Below are 25,792 nucleotides of genomic sequence, written 5' to 3' on the forward strand. Positions count from 1 at the left end.
AATCTCTATTAAGCCTAATTTAGGGTAAGTAGGATCTTCCTCACCTAATGATTTTCCAGAATAATTAGGTAAAGTGCTTAGTTCAGTGTGTGACATATAATAATGCAACAAGTGAAAGTTCAATTATTAATAAAAACAATATTATCAATAAAATTTTTTTTTCCCCATTTTACTGCATTCCTGGCATAAGCACTGTATCGACTTCTCCATGTTCCCTTCTGTTTTAAACAGCACACATTAGGAGGCAGAATCCTCAGATCCATGGCCTTGGTCAAGTTCACATAACTGCTCTGTTTTTGTTGTCCTGCTTGGATGAAGTCTAAACCCCTTAGCATGGGGTTATGTTGAGGATTCAGTGCCTTAACATAAAACGGGCTTAGCATCAGTGCCTGGCACGTAATCACTTACATATGTTAGCTGCTACTGTGTACTTAAAAAATTTTTTTAAATACATGTATTTATTTGTTTTAATTCTTACATGCAGAAGGATGGGAAAATTACAGCAAGGATTTACATAACCTGTAGAGAACTAGACTTAATGAATTCTAAGTCTAAGATCACGGATACTGTAAGATAGATAGATATATATATGTATGTATATATAGTTTAACTGAAACATTGCAAGTTTTAGGTATAAGATGGGGGTAACCTTGGAATGAGTGGTGGTAGAAAATGAGGAGCCTTTGGAGAATCCAGTTCGTTCTGTGACTCCTGGATTGGTAATGCGATGATATATGGATGGACTTTGAGTCTATACAAATGGAAAGTTTAGTCAGGTTTCTTGGTTTGTTTCAGTTCTCCAAATATATGCCAGATTTTTAGGTCCTTCTAATTTATGGTTAATAGGTTAACATAGACAAATGGCAAGAATAGGTTTTTAATTTCTTTCCTTTTTTCTTCAAGATTGAAGAAAATTTCACCCAAGTCCAAAAATGTGCTGTTGCCTTTTTGAGTAATGTGTGGTGTGGGGTTTCAGCCTTTTCCTCGCTGGTCCTTGCAGGGCAAGGAAATGGAGCTAGGAAGTGCAAGATTCTTCCATTTTTGGGGTGAAAGCAAGCATGATAATGTAGGTTTGCATGGTCACTCGGCAACCCAGATCCATGCTGCTTTTAGCAGATGTTCCTCAATGGGGGCCACACTTTCTTACTCTCAAATTAAGCCCAGCATGAAGAGAGTCAGTTGAGAAGGAACTTGCATACAGTTCTTGTCACTCATTCTTCCAGGGTCAGTCTGGAAGAAAACCCTGAATGACCTCCCCGATCACTGTAGAACCAAGCTTTCCCCCCGACCCCCAGTAAAAGTCAAGTGTATCTGTATCCATCACAGTGGTGTGTGCCTTAATGACAGAGCCTGTGTTGCTCAGCCTCAGCAGGAGCCTACAGAATATGCCTTCCTGAGATGGTATAGGCTCGCCACCAAGGGTCAACAAAAACAAGTAATGGGATGAGTTATTCCCTGTTATCTAGAAAAATGGTAAATAATTCATAGTTCAACTGGTCTTGACCTTCACTTTTATTTTTCTTCTATTTTTTTTCTTGAACCTGACCTTTTACATTTCTATTGTATCCATTTTTGTAAACAATCTACTTTCAATCATTTGAATAAGTTAATGTATAAAAGAATTCAAAGTCAGAGTTCAGTTTAGAGCCACCTTCTTTCTGAAGCTTGTAACAAGAGGAGGAAAATAGCAGGACTGAAAGGTAGACTCCAAGAGGACTGAAATGTATGAATGATTTATTCAGCTGTCTTGGCAACCACAGGGGAATAGTGAGATTGCTGGAGGGCTGACACAGCCTTCTTACAGTTCGACAAAAAACGACAGTATCTTCCACACACAGGCCAGGAATTCACGTATCTTCCCAGAACCTCTGTTTTTATCTATGAAAGGAGGGGTGCAAAAAAAAAAATCAAAATCTTTTTAACTTTCTAGCCTATTGATCATATCCAGGGACAAGACATACATGGATGTACCATGGAACGCTTCAGTGCTGAGTGGTCATCAGGTGATAGCATTTCCTCTTTGTTTCACTGGTGACTCAGGCCAGGAGGGCTGGTGTTGGAGCAGGGTCGCAGCTGAGTGCTCCGAGAGTTGAGGGGAGCAGACAGATCCTTACTTGTTGGGGCAGAGTTTAAAGACTAGTTTATAGAAGCAAAACTGGATGCTGGGTTGAGGGGTAACCGAGGACCTGGAGCGGAGTGTGGTCACATTTCAGACACACAGGCTGAAATAACTGAAGCAATTTTGCAGAGATTGAAAAATCATCTATTTCATTAGTATGGAGGATTCTTATAATGTGCATAGAAGATAGGAAGCGGGTTAGATGAGGCTGGGTGGTGGCCTTAATATTTGGGCTAAGCAGCTTGAAGCTGATTTTCCATACATTTCAAAATGCTATGTGTGCATTAAAGATCGGCTCTAGGCAAAATCATAAAGCTGTGAGAACATAGGCGTCGGCTCCCCTCTCTTTCAGCCGGTCCTTTTTTCATACTCCCCTGCTCACCGCCCTTTCTCCACTGTGCCAGAGTTCTAGTGTGTTCTGTAGCACACTACCCCTTCCTCAGCAGAATTTCCTCTTAATTAGGCATCATCTTTAATAAAGGGCAGAGCTCAGCTAAGTTGCCTGGAGGGTTCTGAAACTTACCATTTCTATGACAGTGATAGGCAGCAAATGCACATATCCATTTTTATTGCGAAGTTTAACTGGGGACAAATCTTTATGACCAACAGTATACTTAATGATGGAATTCCAGGTGCCAGTGCCAAAACTGCCTGGCAGTGGGAGGGTAAGTTGGAGGGATCCTGGGAGGGCGCTAATCAACCGTGTGCATACCCTCTCTGTTCATTGTGGCAGTGTGAGAAGGTTGGTTGTGCTTTTCTGGCAATGTGAATTTTGGGAAGGTCTCTTGACTTCAAGGTTTTAGTTTCTTCACCTGAAAATGGAAAACAGTATCAAAGGTCTTTTCTCATCATTCTTGTATTCCATGTTGTGGGCACTCTCTTTGGTTCTTAGTGGAGGGTAGAAATGCTGACTTCTCCCCACCCCATTCATGCATTAAATAAGTATGTATTGAACCTTCTCTATGTCAGGCACTTCATTGTGAGCAATACACATAGTCCTTGCTCTCATGGAGCTTCCAGTTATTTCTGACTGATGTGGCATTCGTTCTTTTTTTGAGTTGTTCATTTGCCCAGATGGAGAGCTTCATCTTGTCAGCCTTGAAGTTCAGCATCTGTGCTTCCTAGAGCGGGCTGTTGTTGAGACATAGCTTGGTCTGCTGGATGTTGGCCCTCTGTTCATCCTTTAGTTGTGATATTACTGTGGGTAATTCCTAATGACTAATTTAGGGGAAAATCCGGTTAAATCTTTCCATGGAGTATGTATTAAGTCCACAGATTTTTATTGAGCACCTACTGTATGGTGGACACTGTGGACACTGTGCTAGGCCTTGAAATACAAAGATGACTCTATTGATGCGTTATTGCCCTCTGAAGCCAGCAGGGGAGATGGACTTGTAATGGCAAATGTATTCCTGACACTAGGCTATAGATCTAGATCTATATCTAGATCTATATCTATCTATATCTTATTGCTGCTATATTGGGAACTGTGGTGGCCCCGCAGTTTACTTAGGGATACATGGGGTTTGCAAAGCAGCCCTGGGAGCCAACAATGTGGCTGGAATTTTTACTGACCTGCATGGACTGCTGCTAAGTTCACACTTGTGTGGGTGGTTAATGATTTCTCCTTTGTTCATTTACCACTTGACCTTTTAACAATGGTTATTTCTAGTTGAAGTGTTCAAACAGTACTCCTGGCCTCTCTTGCCTCCATAAGGGAGAACTCTGGGATTCTTACATAAATGTTCTCGCTAGTTTTCTGGTCTCCCCACTCTGGCTACAGACAGGAGCTTAGCTGTCCTGGTCCTATTCTAAGTGGCTGTTAGCCACATGGAAAAGTCACATGAGCTGTGTTCATTGCTGCTTTCCCTGAGCTTACTATAGCATGGGGCTCTCTCAAGTGTAGATACCGAGGCTAGGGGAGCCTTTCCACTCAGGCCCTGCCCTCTGGGTTCCTACCAGCTGGGAAGAGATATCCAGGGCCCAGTGGGTTGACAAAATTAATAGGGAGGGCCTTGGTAACTTTCAGAAGATGTGGCTCCTTGGTAAAGCTGGACTGACGATGACATCAAATGGGTTGCCCTGCTTCCTTGCCTCCTGGTCCCTCCTTAAATTAAAGATAGCTGCCTCCCAGTGAAGGCATGACTTGACTTACCTTCCTAGATGGGGACAGATAGGCACCTGTCTATGCCTGACCTGCTCAGTGCCTGGAGTCCGAATGTTCAAGGCAAGCCCCAGGGTACCTGAGCCCAGACTGTCCTGCAGAGCGAGATGGAGGGCAAGACCCTGGCTTTGGCACTTGCAGCACTTGTGGGTGGCTGTGACCCAGTCCACGGTGGGTTCTTACCTGCAGAGAAGCTACTTCTCTTCCTCCCTTGTAGAAGAGAGGTAGGGAGTGGAGAAGGGGAAGCTCTTTCCTTGGCGTTTCTTTGAGAGAGCTGAATCATTCCCAGGAGATTGAGGTGTAGCCACAGATGAATTGAAGCAAGTACAGCCATCCAAAATTGGGCACAGAGGCCTTCCCAAGAGGTCACGGTGGAGAGCCAGTGGCTGGAGGCAGAAGAGGGGAATGGTGGCCAGCTCTTACTCTTATAGACCTCCAAGGCCCCATTGAGGTATGGTGGCCTGGCCCTCTGGTCTTGCCAGGTGGGCACAAACCCCTGCTTTACACAGGAGTGTGCAGAGCCCCCATTGTGTCTCCCCTAAGTTGCCCCTAGGCAGAGCTCATGAGCAGGCCCCAGGGTGGAAGCTGATAGTAATGCCAGCCTTGCCCCACAGGGCGAGGACTTTTCCCTCTTGAACTCTTGGGTTGGGGGAACCTAAGTGACCTCCAGGAGAAACAGCCCAGGGGCTATAGGAGTTAGCTGCTTGACACACATACTCAGCCTCACAGCTCATGCTCAGAAAGTTCTGTGTCTAGGAAAAGCATGTTGTATGACTGCCATAAAAATAAACATAGGAGCTATATTTATTTATTTTTAATTTTTATTTATTTTTTTGAGACGGAATCTCGTTCTGTCACCCAGGCTGGAGTGCAGTGGTGCGATCTTGGCTCACGGCAGCCTCCGCCTCTCAGGTTCCAGTGGTTCTCCTGCCTCAGCCTCCTGGGTAGCTGGGACTACAGGCACACGCTAACTAGCTCGGCTAATTTTTGTATTTTTAGTAGAGATGAGATTTCACCATGTTGGCTAGGCTGGTCTCAAACTCCTGACCTCAGATAATCTGCCCACCTAGGCCTCCCAAAGTACTAGGATTCCAGGCATGAGCCACTGCACCTGGCCCACAGGAACTCTATTTATTTAAGTGAATAAAGGGCTAACTAGAAGGTGAGCTCCATGTAGACAGGAATTGTGCCTGTCTTTGCCCCCTAATGCCTGTTAGGTTATCTAGTACATAACAGATACAAAATAAGCAATAAAATGATGTTTGTAGTTCAGATGGTGGCCGACTCAAGTATGCTGCTTCCATTGTTTCTGCAGCTCCCATGACTAATGTTATTAATAATAATAACAAGCCCAGGCTGGGTGCGGTGGGTCACACCTGTAATCCCAGCACTTTGTGAGGCCAAGGCAGATGGATCACCTGAAGTTGGGAGTTTGAGACCAGCCTGGCCAAGGTGGAGAAACTCTGACTCTACTAAAAATACAAAATTAACTGGGCATGGTAGCACCCGCCTGTAGTCCCAGCTACTCGGGAGGCTGAGGCAGGAGAATCTCTTGAACTCAGGAGGCAGAGGTTGCAGTGACCCGAGACTGCGCCACTGCGTTCTAGCCTGGGCAACGAGCGAAACTCCATCTCAAAATAATAATAATAACAATAGTAACAATAAGCCCTTACCTAGCCTTTTCTCTGTGCCTTTGACTCATTTAATTCTCTAGCAATCTTATAGGTAGATCTGTTACTATCTCCCATTTTGTAGGAGACTGAGGCAGATGGCAGTTAAGTGACCAGCTCAGGTCACGCAGCTGGTAAGGCAGGTGGGGTCGGGGCACCTCGTGGTCCTCCCTTATAGGTAGAGATCCAAGGGGAGGCTGCTCATCTTGACCAATGACAGGCATTTATTTTGAAGAGAAGGAGGCCTCTGCTGGAGCTGAGCTTGTTTGTCCCTGGGTGAACCAGGGTGATCCTGAGCAACCTGCACTGCTGCCATCATCCTGGGCTGTTTACAGCTCCCTGGGACAGAAAAGTGTATTTTAAAAGGACAGTGTCTGGGTTTCACCACTGGTTTCATCAGCTCCATTTCCACAGAGGAAACCACAGAAGGGTTTTGTGTTGGGTCATGCAACCTTCACACATACAATGAGGGCAGAAATGGTCAGAGTGAGACAAGATGATGAAAAGAAACACAGTGCAGGTTTTATGAATTTATACCCAGTCTTTGAGGGAAAAAAAAAAAAAAAACTTAAGATCCAATAAGATAGTAGTCATTCAAATTGGGGGAAAGGAAAAACAAACAATAAGATAAAATAGAAAAAGGGATTCGACTATAACAACTCTGCAAGAAATTGTAGAGATTTGGCTCTGAACTTTCATGCAGCGAAACTAGAAAAGGAAACCTGATCAGCTGTCCTAGCCTCAGAGTCTGCACGATGAACAGCCTGGAGAGGGGTTTGGGTACAGAAAAGTAGAGACCAGGACCAGTTGCAGGCTGTGCTGCCCTGAAAACATCACAGTGGACAAGGAGCATAAATCTTTGTTGAGGTGTGTGGTCTGAGCTGCCTCATTTTCGCAGGGCTTTAGTGGATGTACAGTTAAATTTCTCACAAGTGTGGAAAACACACAGTCATCTTTAGTCTACATTTCTTGGTTGCTATATGTTCTAATCCTACTTTCTTTTTGTTGTTGTTTTTCTTTGTTTTCTGTTTTTTTGAGACAGAGCCTTGCTCTGTCACCCAGGCTGGGGTGCAGTGGTACGATCTCGGCTCATTGCAGCCTTCTCCTCCTGAATTCAAGTGATTCTCCTGCCTCAGCCTCCCGAGTAGCTGGAATTACAGGTGCCCACCACCACGCCCAGCTAATTTTTGTATTTTTTGTAGAGACGGGGTTTTGCCATGTTGGCCAGGCTGGTCTCAAACTCCTGACCTCAGGTGATCTGCCCGACTTGGCCTCCCAAAGTGCTGGGATTACAGGCGTGAGCCTCCACACCCGGCCTTAATCCTACTTTCTTTTTGCTATAGGGTAAGTCATGGTAGTTGATTCCAGCAAGTGTCCGTTTTGCCAGTGTCTCATTTTGTTGTGAGTGGTGCTAGAAACAGCTCATTGCTGTGGTTCTTGTGGGATGCTGAATAAATTCCATATACTTTGATTTCAGAGCTCATCTAGGTTTCCCTATGTCAGTGACTATCTTGCATGAGAATAATTAAAATACCTTGTCTTTAAATATAATGTTGTAGATTACAAAGTATTGGTCTTTTAGAGACATTCCTGGGAAGTCAGTTGTTGGCCTTATCTCGAGCTTCGAAAAACGAAATCTTAATAAAACAGGGAGCCAGAAGTGAGAAGGCGATGCTGGGGATTTTAGTCTTACACCCATATGTGGTGTTCTATAAGAATGACTAGTTTAGTTTTCAGGATTCTTTTTCTTTTTCTTTCTTTCTTTTTCTTTTTCTTTTTTTTTTTGTATATTGTGTTCCTGTGATGCTTTTTTGCAATAGTTGTTTTTGGGTGATTAAAAAAAAAAAAAAGTTGAGGCCACAAGTCTTATAGTGAATGTAGTATTTCTTGTCTGTTGAACACCTACCCTGAACTACCCTCCATTGCATGCCCTGCCCCCTCTTGAGATGTAAGGATGAGGAGACTGAGGATCCAACGGGAATAGCTGGCCAAGCATTGAGTATCATATCAGGAAGCTCCTTCTGTGGCAGCAGGTCACCTCCTGCTCTCTGAAGGCAGCAGAGGGGAAGTGACAGGTCCAGAGGTCAAAGGCATCAGGAGGCCTGGAATTGAGCCTGCACCTCAGACTCCGCACCCAGGGTCGTTTCTATGAACCCAGACTTAGCCACTCACCTTCTCCGCAATAGACCCGGGGCAGCCATGTGCACCTGGTGCAGAAGAGAGATTATGTACGGTGAGGAAGGGCACTTAGCTGTCCTGGGACTGTCTCTAGGACCATAATAAGGTGGAAACCATGTCTATGTAGATAACTTCCCTATGGAGTTTACAGCAACCATGTGATGTGCACTTTTGGATTACAAAGTCTTAAAAGCATAAATCTGAGCTACTGCCTGTTCCTCTGCGCCCTCCTAGCATACCTGCTCAGGAGACAAGTCCATACCTGCTGGGCCACCCCTGTCTTCCATCTCTCTCCTGAACCTGCTACTCCAGGCTCTCCCCCGCACCATCCCCCGACCCCCATCCCCCTAAAGCCCTCCAATTTGCCAGATTCAATTGCAATGTCTCAGTTGCATCTTAGCTGACCTGTGACCAGCAGTGAGCACAGCTGACCTCTCGCTTCTGTTTGATATGCTTTCTCCTGGGTTCCACCCTCTGTCAGTTCTCTTCCCTCACCTACCCCTGTGCCTCCTTTGCCAGTGTCTTCTCTGCCAATTCAGAATGTTGTTCCCAGAACTGAGTCATTAGGTTTCGCCTTGCTCGCCCTCACTCCCTAGGTGGTCTTTCTAGCCCCTCCCACCCAGTTCTCTCTCCATCTTTGTGTTCAACTCTACCTCTCCACTGAATACCTCTCAAAGAAACTCACCTCCAAATCTTTGCCCCCAGCAGCCTTTCTTTTTCCAGTTGTTTTGGACATAGGTTTTCCTTCATGTCCTCCTGTTTCTGCTTCTCTCCTTCCTGTCTGCTTCCCAGCTCTCTGAGCCTCTCTCCTGTGCACCTTGTGGACCCCGCAGCCCCAGGCGGCTTGCCATGCCCTGCAGGGCTCCCTCTTTCGATTCTGCTGCCCCTTTTGCCGCTTTTGCCTTGCTCCTCTATGTGTCTTCTGCTTCCTTCTGAGCTCCCAGTATTAGGTCCTGCTGTTACATTTGGCTCTAGGGTCCATGTCACAGCTCCCTCTCGGCTTTGATGGAATCTCTCTCTGCATAGTTAGGGGGACCATTCATTTACCTTTCAGAAAGCTCAGTTTTTAGCCTGGGGAGGTCAGCCTTCACACAGCAACACTTAAAACATTTCCTTTTCCCAGGGAACAGATTATATTAACCATCCCATCCTCTCTGTTGCATCCCATAAACAGCGTCCATGACAGCGTGGAGCTTTGTGGCTTTCCTCACTGACTCTTACCACCAGTCACAGATTTTAGCAATTGTCGCCAGCCCCAGGGGACGGACCAGCCATGGAATGATCTACATCACAGCAAATTAGTCCATTTATCTCTAGAGTTTAAATTTATTTCCCCCAATCGGGGAGTTGCTGGGTTAACTTGGCCCATAAAGGGGGGAGCGGGGAACTTTTACATATGGCTTTAAAAATCTTCAATATTGCAGGTGGGAATTGCCAGATATTTGGAACCCCTCTGCTGTGTCGGCAATCCAGCCACTGCCCAGGCTTTAGTTAATTAATTCGGTTTTAGGCGGATTCCCAGTGAACACTGCTGTTGTTTATTGAGAAGTATATCCTGACATTTCTCAACTAAGGAATATTTTTACAATTTTCATGGCAAAATTCATTCAGAATGCAAGCAGGGGTCAGAATGACATTGCAGTTGGACGGCCTGAAAGGTTGCTTTGTGAGACCGTGTAAACCATGCCCGCGTTCACCAGAGCATCTGTTGAAAAACATCTCCTGTATCCAAGTGACCCAGCCACCTGTTGTTAGGACGCCAGCAATCAAGCATGCCGAGAAGCTGAGACCCTGGGGGCATCTGCAGCACTGCCTGGGCCTGGGCAGCCTGCTGTCCCCTCTGCCTTGTGGCCATCTCATTGCCTCCTGGCACCTCCCTTCTTCTGTGGGAAGAAGCTAGAGTCCAGGTTGACTACCTGCAGGTTCTCTAATGAAACACCAGAAAGAGAGTGAGCTTGAAATACCTGTGGATTGATGTTATCCGAGCTGCTCTAAGATTCTTTTAGCCACTAGCTATAAAGGGCCTTGTTTTGCTTGCTGGGATGACACTCAGCTAGTTATGTCTGAGTTGGTTCTTCAGGCACAAAGAAAAAAGCATTTGTGATACAGGTTTCTTTCTGTCTGTCTTGTGCCCAAGGAGTATATTTGATAGAGACCAGCTTGGGTTAAGTGAGTAGGGGACAGGTCAGTTTTTGGCCATGAAATAGAGCAGACACTGGAAATACACCATGAGCCACCAACTCAAAGAAAAAGCACTAAGTTGTTGAACTTACATTTTTAAAAGAAGGCTTTTATGAACGAATTCAAACTTAGCCTAAACCTGTGTCTTTCCTTTCCTTCCCTTCCCTTTCCCTTTCCCTTTCCCTCTTTTTTTTTTTTTTTTTTTTTTTTTTTGAGACAGAGTCTCACTCTGTTGTCCAGACTGGAGTGCAGTGGCATGATCTCAGCTCTCCCGGGTTCAAGCAATTCTCCTGTCTCAGCCTCCCAAGTAGCTGGGATTACAGGTGTATGCCACCATGCCAGGCTAATTTTTATGTTTTTAATAGAGACAGGGTTTCACCATGTTGGGCAGGCTGTCTTGAACTCCTGAGTTCAAGTGATCCGCCCCCTTCAGCCTCCCAAAGTGCTGGGATTACAGGCGTGAGCCACTGCACCCAGCCACCTGTGTATTTTCTAAAGCTATTGAGCCGGACAAGAAACAAAATATCTCCATAGTTTGTCTAAACAAAATCAGAATTGAGTTGCATTTATTCACTTTGAGACCCCAATCACATGAAGCTTCTTGGTACCCTTTGGGTTTAAGATTGGCCTCTCTGGCCTCACATTGATCTTTCCTTGGGATTCTATTTTATGCACTGTTCAGGGCCGATATCATTATAGCCACTTTATTTGTGAAGAAATTGAGGCAGAGTGGCCAAAGTGACTTTCTCAGATTGACACAGGCTCTTAGTGATGGAGCTGGGCCCAGAAGCCAAGTCTTTTGGTAGGGGGGTGGTGGAGCCCTTGTGCCAAGAGGAGCACCTGAGAGGGCTTCTCTGATTCTTCTCTGTCCCCAGGAGCTGAGAGGACCCAGGGAACTGAGGCTGTCTTTAGGACTCGGTCATAGGTGCCCAAGGCTCTCTGCCTCTTGCCTCGAGGACATTAACTCTGGAAATTCCACTCCCAGGACCTTTTCTCGGAAACCCCAAGGAGGGGAACTACTCAGAGACAGGTGTGGTGAACATCTGGAGCTCCCTCCTCCTCAGGGGTCTACTTGTCACCCTCGGGGTTCTGCTTGTTAGCCGATATTTTGTAGTTGTCCTCCTCTAAATTTTTCAAAATTGATTTTTAAGTCCAGCACTTTTTTTTGTTTTTTTCCCCAAGACAAACTATTAACGTGAACATCCGGGTTTGTCTCTTTGTGTTTTCCAGACATTCTAAGTGAGACTGTCCGCATCACCTAGGAAGATGGTGGCCCTGTCCTTAAAGATTTGTGTCCGCCACTGCAACGTGGTGAAGACCATGCAGTTTGAACCATCTACAGCTGTGTATGATGCGTGTCGAGTCATTCGGGAACGGGTACCTGAGGCACAAACTGGGCAAGGTAGGTCATGGGTTATTTACTGGCTTCTTAAAATGTATTTGCATGTTTTTCACTTTTTGGCTAAAGAGACAGAGGCTCCAAGTGGTACACAAGCCTATTAGTGCCTATGTTTCAAATGAAATGTCTTCTTAGATCAGACACTAACTGCTTCCTCTGTGACACTTGTGATGACAATGACCATACCCACCGCTGAGTCATCACTGTCATTGTGCCCAGCAACTTGACCCTCCCCTACATGAGGATTATGCTCTGCAGTTTACAGATCACATTCTCATGTATCATCTCGTCCCAAGAAAGTGCAAGTGAAGCTGCCCTAACAATATTGGCGATATGTGTCCTAAACCCTATTTCCCATGCTGAACGCTTTCCACTGCCATTGAAACCAGGGCAGGTCTTATATTTCAAGATTTTTTTTTTTTTTACAGGGACTTTATACATTTTATCTCAAACTTTTAAAAAAAGACATTTGTGATACATGTTTTGTTTGAAGTTTGGCTAAATCACTCATCCCCATTAATCTGAGTTTAAACAAAAGCCACTTGTACCATTTTATTTTCCCCTTCCCTTTGTCTTCTCTCTATGTGTCTTCCTTTATTTAGTATTTATTTGACAGGCAGTTGAGAAAGTGGATCCCTTCCAAATCAGTACGTCTTTAGTGTGAAAGTGGGATAAAACTTATCTTAAAAATGGAAAGAATAGGCCAAGCATGGTGGCTCACACCTGGAATCCAAGCACTTTGGGAGGCCAAGGCGGGAAGATCGCTTGAGTCCAGGAGTTAGAGACCAGCCTAGGCAACAGGGTGAAACCCTGTCTCTACTAAAGTCTGAAAAATTAGCTGAGTGTTGCGGTATGCGCCTGTAGTCTCAGCTACTGGGGAAGTCGAGGCAGGAAAGTAGCTTCAACCCAGGAGTTTATGGCTGCAGCAAACCGTGATCCAGCCACTGCACTCCAGCCTGGGCGACAGAACGAAACCCTGACTCAAAATAAAAGGAAGAATAAAAATCAAACATCACAACAAGGGTAATTATAAATACAAAAATCTCTTCTTGAAAAGATCTGCTTTTCATAAAATTCTTTTTGGTCTGAAACATGACGATGATGATGATGATGATGATGATGATGATGATGATGATGATTTTTTAGATGGAATCTCACTCTTGTTGCCCAGGCTGGCAATAGTGTGATCTCGGCTCACTGCAACCTCCACCTTCCGGGTGCAAGCAATTCTCCTGCCTTAGCCTCCCAAGTAGCTGGGATTACAGGTGCGTGCCACCACACCCAGCTAATTTTTTGTATTTTTAGTAGAGACGGGGTTTCACCATGTTAGCCAGGGTGGTCTTGAACTCCTGATCTCTGGTGATCTGCCTGCCTCGGCCTTCCAAAGTGCTGAGATGACAGGTGTGGGCCACCGCGCCTGGACGGTTATTTTTTGAGACGGGGTCTTGCTCTGTCACTGAGGCTGGAGTGCAGTGGCCCCATCACACTTCACTGCAGCCTCAACCTTTCAGGCTCAGTTGATCCTCTTGCCTCAGCCTCCTGAATAGCTGGGACTGCAGGTGCACACACCAGCACACCCGGCTAATTTTTGTATTTTTATAGATACAAGGTCTCGCTGTGTTGCTCAGGCTTGTCTCAAATTCCTGTGCCCAACTGATCCACCTACCTTGGCCTCTCAAATTGCTAGGATTATAGGCGTGAGCAACTGCGCACCCTGGCTATTAAAACATTATTTATGTTATTAGTAGTGTTTCTAGATTACTTAGAAATAAGGTTTGCTACATCCCTAACTTTCCTCTACTGTTTGGTTGTCTAGTCATTTCTGGTGCCTTTACTTTTCTGTTCCCTTTTTCTGTTGTTGTTCTGTCAGATTTTTTTTTTTTTTTTTGGTTGGGGGTGGGGAGCTTGATTGCTATATAGTGCTGGTGAAGGTATAAACCTTTAAAGATTTTGAAGTTGCTTTTCTAAGAAACAGCAGGAGCTCTTACCCTCAGCTGGGTCTCAGAAGAAAGAAAGAAATTTTGGGGGTAGGAAATGGTACTGCTCCTCTCCTGCCACCCCGCCCCCTTTGTACTTCCTATGTCAGATTCAGGGGTTTCTGCAGAGAACACCAAATTTAATTTTGCACCTTTTGCATAATTTGTTGGTGTTCGGGGTCAGAGGCCTTATCTCACAAGGGACTCCTGTGCCTCTTTTAGACTGCTCAGTTGGGATGATGGAGGGGTCACTGGAGACATAAAGGCTTCATTTGTCCCCCTTTGCCTGAGTGGCCTTGGGCCTAGGTGGTCACTTCCTTAGTTTCTTCACTGCTGTCCTGTCATCCTTCATGAGATGTTGGTCTGGTTTTTATCAAAAGGGATAGAGAACAAGCTCAAATTCAGTTAGAAGGAAATTTGGACTGCTTCTAAATTTTTCTACATTTTAGACACAACTACAGCCCACCGGTTTTAGGAAACACAGACCTTAGTTGTGGGCGTTGCTTCTGCAACTCAACTCTTACTCCTCCAGATCTGCTGCAGTCCCGGCGGCTGCTGGTGTTGTCAAAACGAAACATTTCTGTCTGGTGAAGGAGAACACCCACATCCTTGCTGAGTCAGCAGGCTCAGCGCCTGGAAGTCAGCGATGGCTTCATCACCACTTTGCCTACTGTTTTTCTTCCCATCTATATTTCAGCTTCTGACTATGGACTGTTTCTTTCGGATGAAGACCCCAGGAAAGGGATCTGGCTGGAAGCGGGCAGAACACTGGATTACTACATGTTGCGGAATGGGGTATGCTGCCGATCCCAGTGCTGTTTCTTCATCCCTTTGTCCCTGGGCCTTCCATAGACGCCAACACGGTTACGCTATTTTGATTCAAGGGCATCTTATTAATAGTTCGATGCATTGTACTCTCTAAGGGCTGTTCAGGTGGTGATAGAAAATACCAGATATCCAAATTCTTGAGATTCCATAGAAGGATTGAAGCAGTTCGAGGTTAGTACTTTAAGTAGTTTCTACGTGGCGTTGTTGGATTTGGTAATTGTGAGATAAGATACGGCATCTTGCTATAAGTATGGAAGAGATACTCCTATGCCTGGTGATGGGAAGTAAGAACAGATGAGAGGGAAAACGAAATGTAACCCTAACGGTAGTTAGAGACTGAATATTAGTGTTTTGTTTCTGAAAAAGAAACTTCAATTTGAGATGTGAGTTTAATAATGATCAGTAGTAGTAACAGCAACAACAAAAGTGGTTGTGTTATGGAAGTAGGGAGAAGTCATGAGTAAAAACATATTAAACGTTTTGGTCAGCTTAACCTCCAAGATACCGGGTTTTGGTATGTAGGATGAACTGGACCCATCAGATTGATGGGTAGTCCATAAAGTCAGAGTGAAATAGGTGATGCCAATTAATTTGGATAAGAAATTAATAGTTTAGTTTTAGGAAGTTCATAGTTCTAGTTTTAGGAAGTGTAGTCAACAAGTTACTTAAAAATATCCCCCGAACATGTTACCCCTGTTTGGTCTTGTCATTAATGTATTTCAGCACACTATTTTGAAAACCACTATTACTGTGTTATGCCACTGCTGTGAAGAATGATGAGGATGCTATTTATGTCTTTCATTGTTTATCATATATAAGGTAAAAATGTTTTTATAGTAAAAATTAAAAACGTTTTTATATGCAGATAGTAAAGACATAGAGATAGTAAAAGTCGATTATGACAATGTTAAAAGATAATTGGCGACACACACTGCTGTCTTTTGAAAAGGCAAGTAGTCACCTCCCTCTGCTAATTCTCCTTAGAACAGATCATTCCCAGCCTTTCAGGAGGTCATACTCTACTTTCATTTCACTGAGGATAGTTTTCAGTAATTGTGAGGCATAAGTATGACTTCTTTGGGTACAATTTTGCTATCAGATTTTTAAGAAATCTTTATGAAAGCAGTTATTTAGCACTGGAGATTCTGTTTTATCATAGTGGCAACAATCCCCTGAAAACTTTGAAAGGTTTTCAAAGATGTTTTAGAAGAAAGAGGAAATCAGATTTTTTTAAAATTCTTTTTTTTAAAGAAAAGTGTCCCAAGTTTGTTATTTATTTTCCCACACAGTGTGAAATTTGTGTGTGGTTTGTGCTGTAGGATATTTTGGAATATAAAAAGAAACAGAGACCTCAGAAAATCCGGATGCTGGATGGATCTGTGAAGACGGTGATGGTGGATGATTCCAAGACTGTGGGGGAGCTCCTGGTCACTATTTGTAGCAGAATAGGTGAGCATTCATAAACCTTCATTATATCTTTTGTTTAGTTTTCAATTACAGGCCTCTTCTTTTTTCCACCTGCATTTGATCTCTAGGCAACTTTGAATATGTCTTAACATGCCGAGTTCTGTCCAATCCCCAGAGGGTGTGTCCATTCTCCCAACTTGCCAATACATGAAACATTTGGACTTCTCACTAAGTCATAGTGGAGGGCTTTCATTTCCCTCTCCAAAACAAGGAGATTTTCAAATGGAAAGTCATGTGTAGTTCAGCCTTCTGCCCATTGCTGCCTTCTATTCTATACAAGCCCTGTAGATGTTCACTATCTCCTTGGGTACTTATGATGACAGTCCATATGATTGATTATTAGACAGTTTTTCTTCTTGTGGCTTCCATTAGTCTCCCCAGAGAACAAGTCTGCCTCCTTTCTAATGAAGCCCTTCAAATATTTGAAGAAAATAGACTTGCCTATCTTAGTTTTCTCTTCATGCAAAGGGAGCCCAGTTCCTTCAGACACTTCTTGTTTGACACTGTCTTGCCTTCTTCTGCATGACGTCCTCTGTGGCAGTGTTTCCCCAAAATTATTATAGGTGAGAGAATTAAATGTGACATAAGTTTTACTGTAAGTGTGACTTCTTTGGGTACGATTTCACTACTGCATTTTTAGGAAACCTTTATGAAAGCAATTACTTAGCACTGGCGATTCTGTATTATCATAGTGACTACAACCCTGTGAAAATGTAGGAAGGTCTCCAAAGACATTTTGGAAGAAAGAGGAAATCAGAGTCTGATTTTTAAAAATTTGTTTTTGAAAAAAAAGTGTTCAAGTTTGTTACCTGTTTTCCCCCCCACAGTGTGAATATGACTTAACTAGCTGAAGCTCCCTCATTTAGTTTGATGTGGCCACCTCCCTACCCTCACGTTAGTAAGGCTGTTTCTGGTTCTTTGCCCCCAGGAGCTCCTTGGAATATCACAGGCCTTAGGCTGGAAGAGGTTGACAGTAATTTAATTATTTATAATTGTAACCTAATTTCCAATTTTTAGGAATAACAAATTATGAAGAATACTCCTTAATCCAAGAAACTATTGATGAAAAGAAAGAGGAAGGAACGGGCACACTCAAAAAAGACAGGACACTGTTACGAGATGAGAGGAAAATGGAGAAGTTGAAGGCCAAGCTGCACACAGATGATGACCGTAAGTGTTTGCAGAGGAAGCGTAATACAGACACACAGGCTTTGCTAAGCCTTACTTCCCTCCCACCATCTATATGACCCAGGACAGGATTTTTGTTTTTGTTTCTTAAAACTCTATTTAAAAAAAGTAGGCTGGGCACAGTGGCTCACGCCTATAATCCCAGTACTTTGGGAGGCCGAGGCAGGTGGATTACCTGAGGTTGGGTTTGAGACCAGCCTGGCCGATATGGTGAAACCTCATCTGCTAAAAACACACAAAAAATTAGCTGCACGCTGGTATTCCCAGCTACTCAGGAGGCTCGGGCAGGAGAATCACTTGAACCTGGGAGGTGGAGGTTGCAGTGAGCTGAGGTCGCACCATTGTACTCCAGCCTGGATGACAGAGTGAGACTCTGTCTCAAAAAATAAATAAATAAAAATTTTTAAAAAAGTAACTGTAATACCATTTCACATCTAAAGAAATATCTTAATATCAGATATACAAATCATGTTCACATTTGCTTCATTATTGTCTAAAAATTTTTTTAGTAGTTTGAACTGGGATCCAAATAAGGTTGAACAAGTTAATTAATTCGTGAATTAATTTGTTTTACTAAGAGTCTTTCCATCTCTCTTTTTTAATGGACTAATACTAATGATGTATATTTATGGGGTGCAGTGTGATATATCTATGTAGACATTGAAGAAGGATTCAATCAAGCTAATTAACATATCCATCACCTCACTAATTTATCTTTTTTTGTGGTAAGATTGTTAAAAATCTATTATGAGCATTTTTGAAATATATAATGCATTATTATTAACTGTGGTCACCACTCAGTGTGATAGTTCATGTCTTTTTGCAGTTTTTGTGTATGTGAAAAAACCAAATTCTTACTTGTACAGCATTTCGTACAGTCTGGATTTTCTTCATTGCATACCTATGGTGTCATTTAACATGTTCCTCTGTCCCTTTTAATTCCTTAGATCTGGAGGCTTGACTAGATTTAAGTGTTTGTGTTTATTTTAATAAAGATGCTTTCTTCAGTGGTGATGGGCACTTCCATCACGAATTGTTTCTGGTTTTCTTTTTTTGGGGGGATGTTTAACATCCATCAATGACCATTGCCTTAGACCCATTATTTCCTTAGGAGTTAAAAATAGTAATAGTGGATTGGGCGCGGTGACTCATGCCTGTAATTCTAGCAGTTTGGGAGGCTGAGGTGGTTGGATCACTTGAGGTCAGGAGTTCGAGACCAGCCTGACCAACATGGTGAAACCGTATCTCTGCTTAAAAGTACAAAAATTAGCTGGGTGTGGTGGCACACGGCTGTAATCCCAGCTATGCAGGAGGCTGAGGCAGGAGAATTGCTTGAACCTGGGAGGCAGAGGTTGCAGTGAACTGAGATTGTGCCACTGCACTCCAGCCTGGGTGACGGAGCGTGACTCTGTCTCAAAAAAAAAAAAAAAGTAATAGAATTCTATGATTGGAAAGTCATTTTCCATAGCTACATAGTTAATTTGTGGAAAAGCCAGCACGTAACCCCTTGTGTCCCTAAAGCCCATGCTGTTTGCACCTTGCTGCCTGACCCTCCACTGAAAGGGTCTTAATTTATTACCCAGTCCACCTAGACTCTTTCCTCCTTTCATTGTATTTGTTCTTGTGGCTGAATCGGGACGACATCATTATTGCCATTGTGTTTATTGATCTTCTGTGAGGCTCTCATTTCCTCTGAGCCTTTGTGTGCTTTTTTTTCTTTCTGCCTAATTTGATTTGCAGTTATATACTTCTTTCCAAGAGACTTTAGTAGAAGACCCAAGGACTTATTATTATGTGCAAGATACTCTCCCAGGTACTGTGGGAGATGTGGGAGACACGTTTTCTGTACTCAGGTTGCTTATAATCTAGAGACACTGGTGATAAGGACTTAACTCACAATGTGTTTTAAGCCCGCAGAGGAGTGTTGGAGTGAGAGCTGTGAAAGTGTAGAGGGGAGTGATCAAATCCTGTACACATAGATGAGAGAACAGGGTTCTCAGAATGACTGAGATTTAAGCTGACCCATGGCACGGTTCTGCCAGCCCCCCTTTACTGTTGTCTCCCCCACTCCCTCCATACTTTCATTTTCTTTCTCTTTTCTACTTGAGGTCAGAGGTAACTTATTATGCTCAGAGCCTCTGAATCACTTTATTAGCTGAGACTGGAGTATCTGCCCTCCACCCTGCCACCAGAGAGGCAGCATATTACACATTCATTATAGTGCTTTAGCTGTAACTTCAGGAATGACTGGGAATTTTCTCCCTCATTTCCATTTTGGCTGGTCATTTGGTAGATGTGAAATTATTTTGCAAAGCTTAAAAACCACAGTACTAATGTAAGAAGTAACTATAACTAAGTATCAGAGTTACAGAAATCTGCATCACACTGCTCTTTTGGTAAATTCCCTTTAATTAAGAGGAAAAATAAACACAGTTCTCTTATATGTCTTGTTGTGTTGCAGTAAATTGGCTGGATCACAGCCGAACATTCAGAGAACAAGGAGTAGATGAAAACGAAACGTTGCTGCTTAGACGGAAGTTCTTTTACTCTGATCAGAATGTAGATTCGAGAGACCCTGTGCAGCTGAACTTGCTTTATGTTCAGGTACAGTATTTACTGCTCAGACACTGAGGTTGATGAGATTGCAGGAAGCTCCTGGCTGTATCTTGTGGCGAGCAGGAGGGCGGCGCTGGCTTCTGCCACGTTTATGGCATCGTTTCCAGCAGGCATTGCTCCTGGGTCCAAGCATGTGTTTGGTTGTGGTGCAGGTTGATATTCTGGATGAGCAGCTGACCATCCAGAGTAGGGCCTCCCTATGGCTTCCCAGATTGTGACCTGGTAGCCAACACTGTCCCTCTCTGCCGGACTTTGAGAGACAGCTGTATTTCACTTCACTGGCTCACCACTTCAAGTGCACTAAAGGTTTCTTAGCTGACATCTTAGATTGCAAGAGAATATTGGTCAGAAAATCAGGACTTCTCATTAACTGGAAGATATCCTCTCAATAATCTTTCATGTGGTTACCCTTAAGTAATTGTTAAACTGACAAGCCATTTAACATGTCTGAGTTTCCCAGTGTGAAGATGTGGATTGTACTGGATTGTTCCCAAGGTTGCTTGTGGCTCAGGGAAAACATCATCCACCTTTGTCCTCTCCTGCCAGCTTCCTTTCTTCCTTTCTTTCCCTCCCTCCCTTTCCTCTCCATATTTATCCATCTATCTGCCCAAAGAAATAATGTGGGGGTTGGCAAATTACAGTCATGCCTTTTGCCTGTACTTGTGAATAAAGTTTTATTGTAACACAGCTTATGTATTCAAGTATCACATATTGATAAATCCCCTTGAGGGTTATGTAGTTGTTATACATACCTTCTGTGGCTCTTCTCGCATTCCCGTGACAGAACTCAGTAGTTGTGACAGAGACGGTGTGGCCCAGGAGGTGTGAAATGTTTACTGTTTGGCCTTTTGGAGAAGTTTCCTGACCCCTGACTTAGTGGATGGAAGGATGGCATGGAAAGAGGGCTGAGAGGAAAGAAGTGGGGAGGCCAAAAGGAGAGAGATAGCAGGGCAGTGTAAAGATGCTTATTGGCTTAAGGCTCAGAGTGATAGCTGAGAGTGTCCATCTTTGGGTGGTTTGGGGGTCATTTAGAGAAAGAAAGGCAGAAAGGAGGGCAGGGGAAAACAACAGCAGTGATGGATGGAGAACTGGGAGGAGGAGGAGTTCAGACACAGCAAGCTCCTCATTTTAGGATGCATTCGCTTGTCCTTTCCCCTGCTGTCTTGAGTATTGAGTTCTTGTCTGTGTGTGTGCGCGCCTATCGCCTTTCTTTCTCTTCTTCTATTACATTGGTCTTTATCTGGGGATGGGGGTTGGGTTGATTTTACCTCTAGATATTTGATTAGCTAGCTTTATGATTTAGGATTATAAAAAGTACACTGAATTTGTCTTTTGGCCTCTTTGAAGCTGATCATTTCATATGAATTTCCTTGGCCTCTTTTTATAATCACTTCTGTCTTTCTCAGTTGTCGTCAGACTTTGCTTTTGCTATACCGGACATCTCTAATGTTTTCCATCTACAGGCCATTTTGGACAAAGGTTTGTTTTTTTTTCGCCTTAGTTTTCTCCCATGTGGTGATCATCCACTGTGTCCTGCACATGTCACCGTGGGTCGGCTGGCACTGTCCCCTGCTCCACAGAGAGAGTGTGCTGGGCCATGGGAATGTGTCAGTGGAGAGAATGCGTCACTCCCCCAAACCTCTGATGTTTTTCCTCCTTCTTGTGTTTCAGGCTCGGGATGACATCCTGAATGGCTCTCACCCTGTCTCCTTCGAGAAAGCTTGTGAGTTTGGTGGATTTCAAGCCCAGATACAGTTTGGACCTCATGTGGAACATAAACATAAACCTGGATTTTTAGAGTAAATGACATTTTGATTTTCTTTTTTTCTCTTTTCTCCTCTCTTCTTTTCCTTTCACCATTTTTTTTTTTTGAGCTAGGTATCTAAGATCATACCCTAATTTCATCATTTGTGAGAATGCTAGCTTTTCTTCAATCAAGTAGATGACCAAATTTGCAGATTTTGGGGAAAGCAAGATAAATTGAGAAGTTTTTCTTGCTGAATAGAAATTCAGTGATCTGTGTCCCCCTCCACCCCCTTTTTTTTCCTTCTACTTCATCTTAGTGAAGAGGAAAGTTAAAAAAAAATCCACTCCAGTAGGGCCATGGTGTGAACGCCAATGGGGGAGTAAGGGGGAGGGACATGAGCTTTCCTGTAGGATGTGCCAGTCAGCATGAGATGTGTCCAGTAGGCCATTCATGGTATTGTGCATTCATTGTATTGGTTCAAGTGTATCGCAGGGAGAGGATAACGGAGAGGCTTCTTTGACCCTTGTCCCCACTTTCACTTTGGTGGAAAGTAATTGGGACCAGTATATGCCTTTGAGTAAGAAGAAAAGTTAACTTTTCTTCTGGTGCCAGAGAATGCCTGGCCAATATGCTGTTTGGTCTAAACTGAGTTGTTAACCCCGCAGAAAGCAAACCTCTGCCCTTGGGTTAGTGAATCCCAGGGAACCTTTACAAGGTGATGCTGTGTCCTGCAGTGTGCCACACATTGTGAGTCTGAGGCTGAGGATGGCTCTGAGCAGTTCCTGCCACCTACTTAGTTCTGTATTCTCCAAATGAGTCATACAGCCGGGTGTTCCTCAGGGCCCGCTTTTACCCCACTCGTCTGGCTTCCTTCCTCAGGAGCCTCAGGAAGCGTCCCCTTCTGTTCAGCCACCTATCGAAGGCCGTGTGCACAAGTTCCTTGAAGAGTTTCCACATTCCCACCTTCTAGCCTCACAGCTGGCCCCTCAGATACAACTGATGTCATCAGCCTGAGGATTATGGCCACGGATATTGAGGAATAAACACCAAGAGCTAGTGAGGCCTCGGAGGAAACAACATTCTGTTTCTATTTTTAAAGTGCCTGGTGACAAATAGAAAATGGAGGGAAGATTGATGAATCAAAAAAATGGAAATAAAACGTTTACCTGTTTTTAGACTTTTGTAGCTGTGAATTTTTATGTCTCCCTGGTAGAAAGGAGATCCAAATGTAGCCATTCACTGGGTTCTTATATTGATGACGATGCCACCCGGGTCATTTTATTAGCTCACTTTCTCCATAGCCTTGGGGCAACTAGTTCTCAGGACTCCCTTGTGAATTGAGAACATAGTATTTTGTTTGATAGATACGGAAGAAGCAGGAGAGAGAGAAGTGGCTTATTCACAGTTAAAGAGTTTCTCTGCAAATAGCTTCTGACTTCTAACACCAGGCTCTCATTTTGAAAGGCATTCCTACTTTCAATGAAAGGCAAAGTTGCCCCTTTTACTGGTCTCCCACTATGCAGCAAAGGTACTTAAAACTGGGATTACAGGGTGCTTTGGTCTGTTTCCTAGTATAATGGATCGTACCAACCAAATCATCGTGAATGTTCCTGTATAGCTGACTGCCTGTGTCGAGATTACAAACTAATATCAAAGCATTGGTACTGGTCTTAAAAGTATGTACTGCAGTTTGTGGTCCTATTGAATGCTACACACTCACACTCCAGCAGCAGTATTCTTCTCTTAATAATCTGAGACCACAAGAGTTAAGCAATTGCTTTGAGTTCGTTTCTTTTTTTCCTAAGATTATAATATCAAGTTTATGCCTGTAGTGGTACCTGCACCCTTATTCAGATTCCAAATTAAGGTAATTTTGCCTGGTGGCAATTATTTTTCCTTACGAATTTGATTTACTTTTTAATTAGGCCAAATTAGGTAATGAGGCATTTTTACTTAATGTAGATATTTAATTGTGTACATTATTGCTTATACCATGCAGGTAAAACTTCTTGAGGATATAAGTCCCTTCTTAATTAAAACAAAACAGTGAGGCCACATTTGCTGATTTGTGAGTTGGATAGCCAGGTCCTGTTTTTGCCTGGGCTGTCCCTGGTGACTGACTGGGCTCTCTTTTGCAGCCTTTAGCTCTTTCCTAATCTAGCTTTCATATGTGTGATCTGCTTAAACAATTTAGGGTTTTAAAATAATAATGAGAAGGTTGGACTTGTGACAGCCGTGCTGAAGATGCAGCCCCCAGAAATTTCAGTTACGTAGTTTCTGAGGTGGGTGCATAGGGATGTGAACGAGGGCATATCTTTTAATTTTTTGAAAATTTTCTTAGCATTTTTGCTCAGAGTTGCAATATGGACATTTTTATGAGATTCGCTTTGAACTTTCTTCAGACTCTCCAGTGATTTCTGGATTTGGTACTTCAGTGAAGGTACTCATTTACAATAATGAAAATCATCAGAGTCTGAAAGATTTTCAGAGTTTCCAGGGATTTAAGGATGATTTAATATATCCATCTACTCTATTGATGGGGAGAATAAGTGCTAGAGAGAGACAGAGACAAGGCCCAGAACAGTCAAGTGCGGGGAGGCAGAAAAAAGCCAGGATCTCCTAGACTGAGTCTGATATGCTTTATCTACATGACAGTTTTCCTCAGGTCACCTTCAGAGGGTCCTAAGAAGGGACATTTTATTGGTGCATGAAGTAAAAACGACACATAATCTAGTAATCAGGTATTTGCTTTATGCTTTTCTGTGTTCAGAAAATGCTGGCAGAAAATAGGCCGTGTGATGTGAATTTTTGTACAAATGTGTGGGGTTCATGTGAAATTTTGTTACCTATGTGTGAGCCTGGTGTTTTTCTTTAACACATTGAGGACTTGCAGATGTGTTTTATTGTGCCAGGTATAGAGAAAATATAAGGGAGATATTATATACTAATTCCTTGCTGTTTTTGAATCTACAATCTGTGTGGCAGATAAATATATGAAATGGTTATTATGCAGAACCAAAACTTGGCTCTGATCATTTCAACAAAGTCCAACTTTTTAACTGTATTTTAAATGCAGGATGGTCTATTCAGGAAGTTGAAAGTTGCAGTGTAAACTATGCAGACTACTATGGATTGTTTCTAAAAAGGTGGGAAGAGTATCATGCAAGTAGCAATGTTGATTAAAGAAATTGACAAAGTAGAAGGGAAATCTAAAGAAGAATTAACTCTTAAAACAGCAACAACAAAACATAATAATGACTAATTTCCAGACCCTTAAAAACACTGTGGAAAACTTTAAGAAGTGGTCAGAGTAAAAGCCATCTGTAGACTATATTTTATTGGAGAAGATGAGAGTTACTGGTAAACTTCAGATCTTAAATCAAGTATACTTGATAAAATTGAAGGTGACTCTAGGTGACAGATATAGAATGTTCAATACACAATGTTTCAACATTTTTCATAATAAAATTGTTTGGAATTTTTCATAATAAAATTGTTGGGAAAAAAATGAAGATAGCCTGAGAGAACATATATAGACTGTATATGGAAACAGTGAAAGAAACCAGACTTCACAAGTTCTTTAATAAAATTTTAATTACTGGTCAAACCAAACAAGGAGAAATAATCCATATAGCTTTCAAGCCAGTAGGGGTAGGAGGGAAGAAATGCAGATAGCTTGACCGTTAAAATAGGAGATGTGGAGGGTGGCTTATGGAAACAAAGTGAAAAGAAGGTCTGGAATAAGATATGGTAAACACTTGTAAATATATTAGGTATCATACCAAATGTAAGTAAATGAAATGCAGCAATTAATAAACAGAGATTCTCATTGAATGGAATTTTTTTAAGTCCAGGTCTATATTATCTCTAAAAGACACACTTTTAGACAAAGAAAAGAGAGAATGACAGAGGAAAGTTTAAATGCATTGAAACTGATATGCCAGGAAATTTCTACTTACAGTACACAAAATAGACTCTAAGGCAAACAAAGCATAAGTCGAGATAAAGAAGATTATAAAGATAGAAGGACTAATTTATCAGGATACTAAATAATTGTGAACCTGTATACGTGCCTAACACTGCCTTAAATGTATATAAAGGAAAAATAGACTGTATTGCAATAATTTCAGATATGCAATTTTAGTGAAGTAATTTAACATACTTCCCTCAGTGAATGATTAGTAGAACAAGATCAAAATAGAAGAAAGAAAATATTTAAAAGAAAATAATGAAATAAAAACCACAGAGAATCAATAAAA

General features: G+C 42.8%; 1 protein-coding gene across 1 annotated transcript in view; it reads left to right on the plus strand.

Annotated features, from left to right (window-relative positions):
• Positions 1–25,792, plus strand: part of LOC116268521 (talin-2-like) — a 253,145-nt gene that overhangs the window by 46,385 nt on the left and 180,968 nt on the right. Inside the window, exons 2-7 of the mRNA XM_031662038.1 lie at positions 11,543–11,714; positions 14,385–14,482; positions 15,835–15,964; positions 17,000–17,152; positions 19,632–19,774; positions 21,458–21,585. Of these exons, the coding sequence (XP_031517898.1) occupies positions 11,579–11,714; positions 14,385–14,482; positions 15,835–15,964; positions 17,000–17,152; positions 19,632–19,774; positions 21,458–21,585 (788 nt within the window). The 5' untranslated portion in view covers positions 11,543–11,578. The remainder of the gene's footprint in view (positions 1–11,542; positions 11,715–14,384; positions 14,483–15,834; positions 15,965–16,999; positions 17,153–19,631; positions 19,775–21,457; positions 21,586–25,792) is intronic.

Source organism: Papio anubis, unplaced genomic scaffold (genome assembly GCF_008728515.1).
Source record: "Papio anubis isolate 15944 unplaced genomic scaffold, Panubis1.0 scaffold36, whole genome shotgun sequence".
Taxonomy (NCBI): domain Eukaryota; kingdom Metazoa; phylum Chordata; class Mammalia; order Primates; family Cercopithecidae; genus Papio; species Papio anubis.